At 43.7% G+C, this 12,131-nt stretch overlaps 1 protein-coding gene and 1 non-coding gene across 2 annotated transcripts; one reads left to right on the top strand and one right to left on the bottom strand.

Moving 5' to 3' along the window:
- Positions 1-681: 681 nt before the first annotated feature.
- LOC140861436 (uncharacterized) lies at positions 682-1,341 on the bottom strand. Its single transcript, XM_073264455.1, has 3 exons — positions 1,232-1,341; positions 855-1,105; positions 682-746 (listed from the first exon to the last, which is right to left on the bottom strand). Exons 1-3 carry the CDS (start codon positions 1,339-1,341, stop codon positions 682-684), a joined length of 426 nt encoding a protein of 141 aa, XP_073120556.1.
- Positions 1,342-2,305: 964 nt separating this feature from the next.
- On the top strand, positions 2,306-2,411 carry LOC140869986 (small nucleolar RNA R71). The gene has a single exon (XR_012146973.1). It is a non-coding gene; the product is annotated as a small nucleolar RNA R71 (small nucleolar RNA).
- The last annotated feature ends 9,720 nt before the right edge of the window (positions 2,412-12,131 follow it).

Genomic DNA, 12,131 nt, shown 5'->3' with positions numbered 1-12,131 from the left:
GTTGTAGATGATGTCTTGAACTTTAGAAGCATGAAACTTTGGTCTAGTTTGTTTGGATTACATGTATAAAGTTTGAGATAATTGATGTCGTTTACCGATCTTTAGCGACTTGTTGATGTAATAAACTACATGTATAAATGCTTGAGACCTTGTTTGTATGTAGATGCAAGTTCCAGATCTTTTAAACCATGTTTTGCATTGATGTTGGTGATAGAAATTTATGGTGCATGGTTTGACAGCAAAATGTAATCTGCAAATTTTCTGGAATTTGGAGGCCGCTCGATCCGCAGAAGTTGACGGATCGAGCGAGTCTTGTAATTTTGCAAACAGAGGATTTTAGTTTTTGGCTCGCTCGATCCGCAGAAGTTGACGGATCGAGCGAGGCCAAATTATATTTCCATCCGAGAGCTGAGCAATTGTGCTCGCTCGATCGGGTGTTTTTCACCGATCAAGCGAGACACTGAATTTTAAAAAAAAAAAAAAATTTACTTGGCTCTTGGTTTATTCAATTGATGTTTAATAAATGTTAATTGTTCATTAATTGCCCTAAGATGAGATTAGCAACCCGAGGTCACCACAGAATACCTCTGGTGCACGATTTTCCAATGCTTCAGATTCCTTAGAACTCACCATTTTTTCTTTCGGAGCGCTGTCTAGGAATGCTTTTTGTTCATGTAACTCTCAATCCTCTTCCTTATCAACCACCTCTTCCGCCACCAAACATCGTTCGAGCGGGTCAGTACTTCCTGCACATGAAAAAGAATTATGAGAATCAATAATTTCAATGCTCTTACATGTACTTACCTCATTTGGGCCCCTCATGGTGTGATAAATATTAAAAATTACTGCTTTACCACCAACTCGAAGTGTGAGTTCTCCCTTGTGGACATCGATCAATGCGCGTGCAGTAGCTAGAAAAGGTCTCCCAAAAATTAAGGGAGTTTCTTCATCTTTATCCATGTCCAAAATCACGAAGTCTGCCGGAAATATGAATTTGTTGACCTTCACCAAAACATCCTCCACTATACCTCGTGGATATGTGATACTCCGATCAGCCAGTTGTAATGTGATGGTGGTCGCCTTGACTTCTCCAAGCTCCAAAGTCCTGTATACAGAAAAAGGCATCAAATTAATACTTGCTCCTAAATCACATAATGCTCTATTTACCTTAGAACCACCAATAAAACAAGGGATAGTAAAACTCCCTAGATCCTTAAGCTTTTGTGGCAACCTTTTCTGCAGGATTGCACTACATTCTTCTGTCAAATTTACCACTTCATTGTCTTGCAATCTCCTCTTTTTAGACATGACATCTTTCATGAACTTTGCATAATTAGGCATTTGTTCCAAGGCATCTAAAAATGGAATATTGATGTGTATCTTCTTGAAGATATCTAGGAACTTGGAAAACTGCTCATCAAGTGCCTTCTTCTTGAACCGCTGTGGATAAGGAAGTTGTGGTTTGTACATCGGTTTAGATTCAGCTTCCTTCTTGGGCTCTTCAACCAAAATTTCTTCAGCCACTGGTTCTTCAATTTCTTTGGCTTTGCTCTGCTATTTAGCTTCTAACTTCTTCCCACTTCTTAACTCAACTGCTTTGCACTGCTCTTTTGGATTCACTTCAGTATTGCTGGGAAACTGTCCTCTGTTTTGATCCTTCAAAGCATGTGCAAGATGTCCAATCTGTGTTTCCATAGATTTCATCATAGCCCTCAAACTACACATGTGTGTCTCCATGATGTCCATTCGAGTTTCAGTCCTCGACAACCTCTTGTTAGATTCAGTAACAAATGTAGACACCACATCCTCCAACGACGCTTTACCTTCCCCTTGATTTGTATTGAATCCCGGAGGGGGTTTCAACACATTCTTGTTGTTGGCATAAGAAAAGTTTTCATGGTTACGTAAACCAGGATGATAAGTATTAGGAGGAGGGTTACCTCGATAATTTCCATAGCCTCTGGGATTGATATATTGAGCTTCCTCAGGTGGATGAGATTCTTCTATGGCAACCGACACACCTGCAGGTTCTGCGATATTCACCTTTTTCAGAGAAGCAACTTGTGTACTCAACGCAGATAGCTGTGCAATAATGGATGTAAGAGGATCCACACTGTACACTCCCTTTTTGACTCCCATACGTTCAGATGTCCATTGATAACTATTGATAGTCATTTGTTCCAGCATATCATAAGCCTGAATGGGGTCCTTGGCAAATATGGTACCTCCAGCAGCAGAGTCCACAGACATTCTTGTAGACGTATTCAGTCCATTGTAGAAAAACTCTATTTCTTCCCAATCTGCAAAATTATGATTAGGACAACGCCTTAACAAATCTTTGTACCTTTCCCATGCTTCATATAGTTGTTCTGAATCATGCTGTTGAAAGGTAATGATCTCAATCTTCAGCTGGGTTGCCTTGGATGGTGGAAAGAATTTCTCTAAGAATTTCATAGCCATGCCCTCCCAAGTTGTTATGCGTCCTAGCGGCAATGACTGCAGCCAACTCCGTGCCTTGTCCCTGAGAGAAAAAGGAAACAAACGTAAGCATATTGTATCCTCAGAAACACCATTTATTTTTACAGTATCAGTAATCTCTAGAATAGTGCGCAAGTGTAAGTGAGGATCCGTTGTGGCTGTTCCATTGAATTGGTTCTGCTGAACCATGTTGATTAAGGTCGGCTTCAACTCAAAGTTGTTGGAATTTATTGTCCCTCGAGCGATTCCAGAATAGTGAGCCTGGATCGTTGGCCTGAAATGATCTCTAATTGGCACTAAGGGCAATTCATTGACATCTTCTTCAGCCATGTTAAGTTGTTCTTCTCTCCTAGCTCTTCTCAAAGCTCGTGGTTCGTTCAATCTCTGGATCAAAGAGCAAAGAATTCGCACTTTGAGATCTTCGCATAAACTGCAGTTAAGAACAACAGAAATTTATTAGAACTTAAATAAAATAAAATAAAAGCTCTAAATTAAAACTTCGACTAATTGGTAACAAGACTAAACAAAATCAAAAATTACTCCCCGGCAACGGCGCCAAAAACTTCTTGTGAAAAATACTCGCAAGCGTACGAGTGTCAAGTTTTAGTATAGTGAAAGAGAGAGTGTCGATCCCACAGGGAGTAATTTGAAAATATTCAATACTTTTAATTAAAATAGTCTTAATTTTATTTAGAAAATTAAACTTTAGAGGGTTGATGACAAATTAAATAAATAAGAAGGTTGAAAAGAGCGCACAAACACAATCTTCAAAAGATTAATAATCAGAGAAAGATAGTCTAGAGGTTTGGTTTCACCTAATCTTTACAATATTCAATACTAATCAATCTATTTTCATGAGTTCATTTCAATTAATAACCAAGAACACATAGATTATACTATTTCCCTCTCCCGAGTATCAAATAGAATGTATCAATTACAGATCGATTCCAATATCCCTATTAAAAATCTACTTGTAATGATATGTGTAAAACAATGTTCTTTTTAGGCTCTATTAAATCTATAAGCTCTCCCGAGTCATATAAACAATTAATAGTGTGAATTCTATTGATCCTATTCTAAATCCCCTCTCCCGAGTGCCGGATTCTGAATAAATATGACAAACCAATTTATGGCCAGTAAATTGAAAAGACTTTCTAAACTAAAATCACAATTATTTTAGAAAAACTCAAATCATTAAAATCAACAATTCATGAATATGTCTTGACCAGGCTACATCAACCTCTAGACTTAAAAAGCTTAGTTCATAATAAAATTCATAGCAACAAAAATCATGTTTAAGAATTCAAACATAATTCAACTCAAAAGAAATAAGTAAATTAAGAATAACAAAGCCGTAGTCTTTCTTCCGTGTCCGATCGAAAAGTCTTCGTCTTCGTTCCAAGCAACTTCAAATATCGATCAAAACTTCCACGAACTTTCTCTCAAGATTGTAATGTGTATTGGCGGCTAGATGATCTCCTTAGGTCTAATAAATCCCTTAAATATGCCCCCACAATTCGTCCAAACGAATTCCAAAAATATCCAAAAAGTTTCCAAAAATACACACAGCATTCGTCACACAGACAACGACGCACGGGGGCGCCTCAGGATAAGCGGGCGCGCATAAAACTCTGTCTCGATAACTTTAAAACTCCAATCCATGTGCGGGCACGTGTCAGTCATGCGCGGGCGCGCATAGCTAGCTGTCCATCTTCATCTACTCTTCTAGATACAAACCATCTTCACTTGCTTCGCTCTTTTCTTGACTTCTTTGATTTCATCTATCATAACTTCACTATTTCATGTGGTTCCTGACATCTAACACAAACAACAACAAATTCCACATAATTCCGCTCAAAACCAAGCAATTATCCAATAATATCACAAATTAAGTGTACAAAATGCACTTATCAACATGCCACCACGAAAGATCAATTTTCATCACGCCTGCAAAACAGGTCCTCGGTCCATGAGCATGGTGTGAAGATTATATCTCTGATCAAGAAATTGGGAAATTTAGAAGTGACCATACCTCATGAGCTAGCTGTGTATTTGATCCTTTGTTCTTTACCAAGCTCGTTTGAAGCATTCGTAACCAACTTTACGATGAATAAGATGGATTGCACCTTTGAGGAGTTGGTTAACGTGATGAAAAATTATGAGTCTACTATCAAAAGTGAAAAGCATGTTTTATTTGTTGGTTCTTCTTCAAAGGTTAAGAAAAGTTTTAAGCCTAAGAACAAAAAGTGGAATGGGCTCAAACCACAAAACAAGAAAATTAAGACCAAAAAGAAAGTAGAGGTAAATAAGAAGGAGGGACAACTATGTTTGCACTGTAATAAACCTAGTCATTGGCGCCGTAATTGCACTGAATTCCTTTCTCAGAAACGCTTTGAGAAAGGTATGCTTTATATTGAATTAAATATTTCTATTAATTAAACTTATTGGGTGTTAGATACCGGATGTGGTTCATGTAGTGACCCTTACCCGGATCACCTACTAAACAGAACTTAGGCATGCAATTAACTTAATTAAACAGATATCAGAATAAAACTGCGGAATCCAAATAACATTATACAATCCCAAGTAAAGGAATCTGTAATTATCCAATAATATACAACCAAATCGAATAGCTGTATAAACCCAAACAACAGTAATAAAACCTAAGCGAAGCTCCAGCCGGCCAACCGCTGACTAGCCCCTCCTGGATCCACCCTCCTCGTCCAATCGCAAACCTGCCCCATGGAATAGGGTGTCCAAAAAATACAGAGTACGAGACGTGAGCATAAAACGCTCAGTGCGAGAGTATGAGTATACATGCATGCAAAGTGAACTCCCTATAGACTCGAGGTCAAGGATCAGATAACAGAGACAGACCGGGCCCTGGTATGTAGCACGCTGTGCCGTCGCTTCAGGAGGTGGCTCCCATACCGAGATAACTGTGGATACGCCGGACCCAAATCGATGGAAGTCCATCCACTAACAGGATAGGGTACAACCCTACTAACAGACATCTCGAAAGAGATACAGCAAGATGCAAATGAATGCAGCATAATATCGTGGCATATAAATCATGCAGTCACATAATACATGCATACTCAGTCAGGATATCTCGAACAGTACTTTCGTACCTCAATACAGTGCAAGCTCTACCAACTCTAGGTCCACGCCTATAGTCTGCTCTACACTGCCAAATGATACTACTATCATTAAAGTGCTCTAAAAGCCTTAACTAAGCTATTGCATACTCCTAAATATTTATAGGAAGCAAAAGCTATACCTTCGTCCGTCGTTAGCCCTTTGATGTCGATGCCTCCAGAACTTGGGCACAACTTCGCTACGACTACCGAACGCCTCTCCGACCTCCGGACCAAGCCTAAGAAGACTAGAACAGCTCCAAAAGGACTAGAAAGGAAAGGAGAACTCGGAATTGGCAAATGAAAGTGAAGTCTCGGCCTTCTATTTATAGACAACGATCGGAACTTCCGATCCTTGATCGGAACGTCCGAACCCCGATTGGAACGTCCGATCCTGCCATCGGAGCTTCCGAAGATCCTGATCTGCCAAGTGTCAAAATATCACTTGTTGACTTCGGATAGGGGTGATCGGAGCTTCCGGTCCTGATCGGAGCTTCCGATCCAACCACACGTCATGCCTGACGTAATATCGATCGGTGCCTCCGATCGCTCATCGGAGCTTCCGATCCTGTTCGGAACTTCCGATCGTGCCTTCGGAGCTTCCGATCCGTCCGATACCCAATTCAATTAATTAGCATTAATCCTTTAATTACTCAATTAGGGCACGGGCTACTACATTCTCCCCCACTTAAGATATTTCGTCCTCGAAATCAGATCTTAAGTACCGAACGCAAATACAGAAATCAGAAACATTCTTTATTCAATCAAACGTTTACAGAGTTTGCAACTGAATACAACTTAAAGAATGAAATCAAAACAACTCGGGATGGTCTTTACGCATCCCGTCCTCAAGCTCCCAAGTAGCTTCCTCAGTGCCTCGGCGCTGCCACTGAACTAAAACCAAAGGAATGACTTTGTTCCGTAAAACCTTATCCTTATAATCAAGGATGCGAAGAGGTTTCTCAACATAAGTCAAATCCTTGTCTACCTGAACCTCAGATCGCTGCAGAATATGAGATTCATCCGCCACATACCGTCGCAACAGAGATACGTGGAACACGTCGTGAATGCTGGATAGATGCGGTGGCAAAGCTAGTCGATAAGCCAAATCGCCAATACTCTCCAAGATCTCAAACGGACCGATAAATCTGGGAGACAACTTGCCCTTAAGGCCAAATCTGAGAATCTTGCGGAAAGGTGACACTCTCAGAAACACTTTCTCCCCGACCTCGAACTGCAAAGGCCTACGCTTGATATTAGCATAGCTGGCCTGACGATCCTGTGCAGTCTTAATCCGTTTCTTGATCTGATCAACAATGTCTATCGCCTGCTGGATAAATTCCGATCCCTCAGCCTGTCTCTCCCCCACTTCTTCCCAAAAGAGTGGAGTACGACAACGTCGCCCATACAACGCCTCAAAAGGTGCCATCCCAATACTAGTATGATAGCTGTTGTTGTAAGCGAACTCGATCAACGGCAAATGATCCTGCCAGGCTGAACCAAAATCCATGACGCACGCTCTAAGCATATCTTCTAACGTACGGATAGTGCGCTCTGACTGACCATCAGTCTCCGGATGATAGGCTGTACTCAAACTGAGAGTAGTACCCATCGCACGCTGAACACTCCCCCAGAATCTAGAAGTAAACCTGGGGTCCCGATCGCTGACAATGCTCACAGGCACTCCATGAAGTCGAACGATCTCCTGAATGTACATCCGTGCCATGCGATCCACAGAGTACTCTCGGCTATAGGCAATGAAATGCGCTGACTTGGTGAGTCGGTCCACCACCACCCAGATAGCATCACAGTTCCTCGGGGATACCGGCAAATGGGTCACAAAGTCCATTGTGATAAACTCCCATTTCCATTCAGGAATAGGCAGACTGTGAAGCAATCCTCCAGGTCGTCGGTGCTCTGCCTTGACCTGTTGACACACCAAACATCTCGAAACAAACTGATAAACACTGCGTTTCATTCCCTTCCACCAGAAACGAGTACGTAGATCCTTGTACATCTTGCTGCTCCCAGGATGAATACTCAACTTAGTGCGATGCGCCTGAGACAAAATCTCCTCTCGCAACTCTTCATCCTGCGGAATCACAAGCCTACCAGACAAACACAAAAAGCCATCTGACTGATAAAGAAATCCAGACGAGCTACCCTCGTTAGCTAGACGAGCTAAACGCTGGGTCTTTGAATCAGACATCTGAGCATCTCGGATCCGCGAATACAAGGTTGGCTCAGATAATATCGCAAACATCTGGATACTCTGCATACCTTTCTTATGCTTGAAGGTAAAACCTGAAGTACAACAGTCACTGATCGCACTAGACATCGAACAAGTCTGAAGTGCGGATAGTCGCACCTTGCGACTCAAAGCATCAGCGGTGAGATTAGCAGCTCCCGGATGGTACTTAATCTCGCAATCATAGTCCTTAAGCAAGTCCATCCAACGTCTCTGTCTCATGTTCAATTCTGCCTGAGTGAACAAATACTTGAGACTCTTATGGTCGGTGAAGATCTCAAATTTCTCGCCATACAGATAATGACGCCAGATCTTCAAAGCGAACACAATGGCTGCTAACTCCAAATCATGGACTGGGTAGTTGTCCTCGTGAAGTTTCAGCTGTCTAGAAGCGTATGCGATCACATGCCCATTCTGAGTCAGGACACAACCTAACCCCTGAAGAGAAGCATCCGTGTAAACTACATACCCTCCAGATCCTGACGGTAATGCCAACACCGGCGCAGAAGTCAACCGCCGTCGAAGCTCACGGAAATTCTCCTCACACTCGGAGGACCACTCAAAATCCACACCCTTGCGGGTAAGCTGCGTCAACGGTCGAGCTAACTGAGAGAAGTTCAGAATGAAGCGACGATAATACCCTGCTAGACCCAGAAAACTACGGATCTCAGCAACTGTCGTCGGACGCGACCAATTAAGTACCGCTTCAATCTTGCTTGGATCAACAGAAATCCCCTCCCTGGATATGATATGGTCAAGAAAAACCACTCTATCCATCCAGAACTCACACTTGCTCAGCTTGGCGTACAATTGCTCATCTCGAAGAGTCTGCAGTACCAACCGCAAGTGAGAAACATGCTCTTCCGTATTACGCGAATAAACCAGGATGTCGTCAATGAAGACCACGACAAACTTGTCCAAATACTCCCTGAAGACACGGTTCATCAGATCCATGAATATAGCCGGCGCATTAGTCAAACCAAATGGCATCACTAGGAACTCGTAATGCCCATAGCGAGTACGGAATGCAGTCTTGGCTACGTCCTGATCACGGACTCTCAACTGATGATACCCAGATCTCAAGTCAATCTTCGAGTAAATTGATGTGCCCTGCAGCTGGTCAAACAAGTCATCAACACGAGGCAACGGATACTTGTTCTTCACAGTGACTTGATTCAGCTGCTGATAGTCAATGCACAGCCGCATCGACCCATCCTTCTTCTTCACGAAGAGAACAGGAGCTCCCCAAGGAGATACACTAGGACGAATGTACCCCTTGTCCAAAAGATCCTGTAGCTGATTCTTCAACTCACGCATCTCTGACGGAGCCAGACGATACGGTGCTCTAGAAATAGGCGAAGTACCCGGCATCAACTCTATGCCAAACTCGACTTCCCTAGCAGGAGGAAAACCCGGAATCTCATCAGGAAACACATCTGGAAATTCATCCACAACAGGAATGCTCTCTATCCCAATACTCTCAGCGGACAAATCAACTGCATAGATAAGGTAGCCTTCCCCGCCAGACTCTAGAGCTCGACAGGCTCTCAAAGCTGATACCAAAGGCATCGGGGGTCGCGCTCCCTCACCATAGAAAAACCAACTCTCACTCCCTTCCGGATGAAAGCGTACTAATCTCTGATAGCAGTCCACTGAAGCTCGATAGGTAGTCAGCACATCTATTCCCAGAATGCAATCAAAGTCGTCCATCGCCAGGACCATGAGATTCGCCAACAGAACGTTCCCTTCGAACTCTAAAGGGCAACCCATCACTAGACGCTTAGCCAAAGCAGATTGGCCCGTCGGAGTAGAAACAGACATCACTACATCTAGTGCAATGCATGGTAACTTATGCCTCTTAACAAAACGTGCAGAAATGAAGGAATGAGATGCACCAGTGTCAATAAGTACAAGAGCAGGTATACCATAAAGCATAAATGTACCTGCGATGACTTTCTCATTCTCCTTCACTGCCTGATCATGTCTCAGGGCAAACACCTGGCCAGAAGCTCGTGGCCTCAAATGAGAACTCCCAGCAGACTGTCCCTGCGACCTCTGCTGAACGGTAGCCTGAGAACCCGATCCTGAACCAGAACCAGAACCGCCTCCCCCAGACTGTGGACAATCCCTCCGGATATGACCAGTCTCTCCACGACGGAAACAAGCTCCAGAAGCTCTACGGCACTTGTCGGATGGATGGTTCTTCCCACAGTGATCACACTTGTCCTTCTTACCGAAACGGACAACACCCCCAGAACCAGAGGAAGAAGAAGATCCAGACTTCTTGAAAGTTTGGGCACGGGGACCCAAAGAATTAGCAGGTCTCGACTGAGAGAAAGACCTATTTCGCCGAATGCTGTCCTCCGCCTGGTGACAACGGCTCACCAAACCCTCGTATGACATGTCGTCGCCAACTGCCACACGGTCATGGATCTCAGGGTTAAGGCCCTGAAGAAACAGATTATACATCATCTCTGAGCTATCAGCAATCTCGGGGCAATAGGATAGCAGATCAAAGAACCTCTACTGATACTCATCGATAGACATGGTTCCCTATCGCAGACTCAGTAGCTCGCCTGCCTTCGACTGTCGGAGTGCAGGAGGAAAATACCGCTTTTGGAAAGCTGTGCGGAACTCGGCCCAGGTGGCCACTCCTCTCGCGGCAACAAAAGGTGCAGAAGTAAACCTCCACCACCTACGCGCACGCCCATCCAGAAGATAGCCAAGGGTCTCCACCTTCTGCTCATCGGTGCATTGGAAAGTCTGAAAAGTCGTCTCCATGCGGTCTAACCAGTTCTCCGCATCCTCCGGAGACTCACCTCCAACTAAAGGCTTAGGACCCATAGCTAAGAATCGACGCACAGTGAAACGCTCGTCGTCATGGTGACGATGACGCCGTTCTCGACGAGGCTCCCGGTCGGCATCACCCCAACGCCCACCAACACTATCATGAGAACTCTGATCGTCACGATTTGACATCTACAAAAATACCTCAAGATGAGACTAAATCCCAAGAAATCTTTTGCATGCTCTGATACCATAAATGTAGTGACCCTTACCCGGATCACCTACTAAACAGAACTTAGGCATGCAATTAACTTAATTAAACAGATATCAGAATAAAACTGCGGAATCCAAATAACATTATACAATCCCAAGTAAAGGAATCTGTAATTATCCAATAATATACAACCAAATCGAATAGCTGTATAAACCGAAACAACAGTAATAAAACCTAAGCGAAGCTCCAGCCGGCCAACCGCTGACTAGCCCCTCCTGGATCCACCCTCCTCGTCCAATCGCAAACCTGCCCCATGGAATAGGGTGTCCAGAAAATACAGAGTACGAGACGTGAGCATAAAACGCTCAGTGCGAGAGTATGAGTATACATGCATGCAAAGTGAACTCCCTATAGACTCGAGGTCAAGGATCAGATAACAGAGACAGACCGGGCCCTGGTATGTAGCAGGCAGTGCCGTCGCTTCAGGAGGTGGCTCCCATACCGAGATAACTGTGGATACGCCGGACCCAAATCGATGGAAGTCCATCCATTAACAGGATAGGTTACAACCCTACTAACAGACATCTCGAAAGAGATACAGCAAGATGCAAATGAATGCAGCATAATATCGTGGCATATAAATCATGCAGTCACATAATACATGCATACTCAGTCAGGATATCTCGAACAGTACTTTCGTACCTCAATACAGTGCAAGCTCTACCAACTCTAGGTCCACGCCTATAGTCTGCTCTACACTGCCAAATGATACTACTATCATTAAAGTGCTCTAAAAGCCTTAACTAAGCTATTGCATACTCCTAAATATTTATAGGAAGCAAAAGCTATACCTTCGTCCGTCGTTAGCCCTTTGATGTCGATGCCTCCAGAACTTGGGCACAACTCCGCTACGACTACCGAACGCCTCTCCGACCTCCGGACCAAGCCTAAGAAGACTAGAACAGCTCCAAAAGGACTAGAAAGGAAAGGAGAACTCGGAATTGGCAAATGAAAGTGAAGTCTCGGCCTTCTATTTATAGACAACGATCGGAACTTCCGATCCTTGATCGGAACGTCCGAACCCCGATCGGAACGTCCGATCCTGCCATCGGAGCTTCCGAAGATCCTGATCTGCCACGTGTCAAAATATCACTTGTTGACTTCGGATAGGGGTGATCGGAGCTTCCGGTCCTGATCGGAGCTTCCGATCCAACCACACGTCATGCCTGACGTAATATCGATCGGTGCCTCCGATCGCTCATCGGAG

Source organism: Henckelia pumila, chromosome 4 (assembly GCF_033568475.1).
Source record: "Henckelia pumila isolate YLH828 chromosome 4, ASM3356847v2, whole genome shotgun sequence".
Lineage (NCBI taxonomy): Eukaryota > Viridiplantae > Streptophyta > Magnoliopsida > Lamiales > Gesneriaceae > Henckelia > Henckelia pumila.
Note: the sequence above shows the minus strand (reverse complement) of the source record. Positions and strands in the feature narration are given on the sequence as shown.

Coding starts and splice junctions, on each gene's coding strand:
- LOC140861436 (XM_073264455.1), bottom strand. CDS start 1,341: ATGCCTAATTATGCAAAGTTCATGAAAGATGTCATGTCTAAAAAGAGG. Junction 1,106..1,231: donor AGTGCAATCCTGCAGAAAAG/GTTGCCACAAAA, acceptor TTCTGTATACAG/GACTTTGGAGCTTGGAGAAG. Junction 747..854: donor ACTCACACTTCGAGTTGGTG/GTAAAGCAGTAA, acceptor TTTCATGTGCAG/GAAGTACTGACCCGCTCGAA.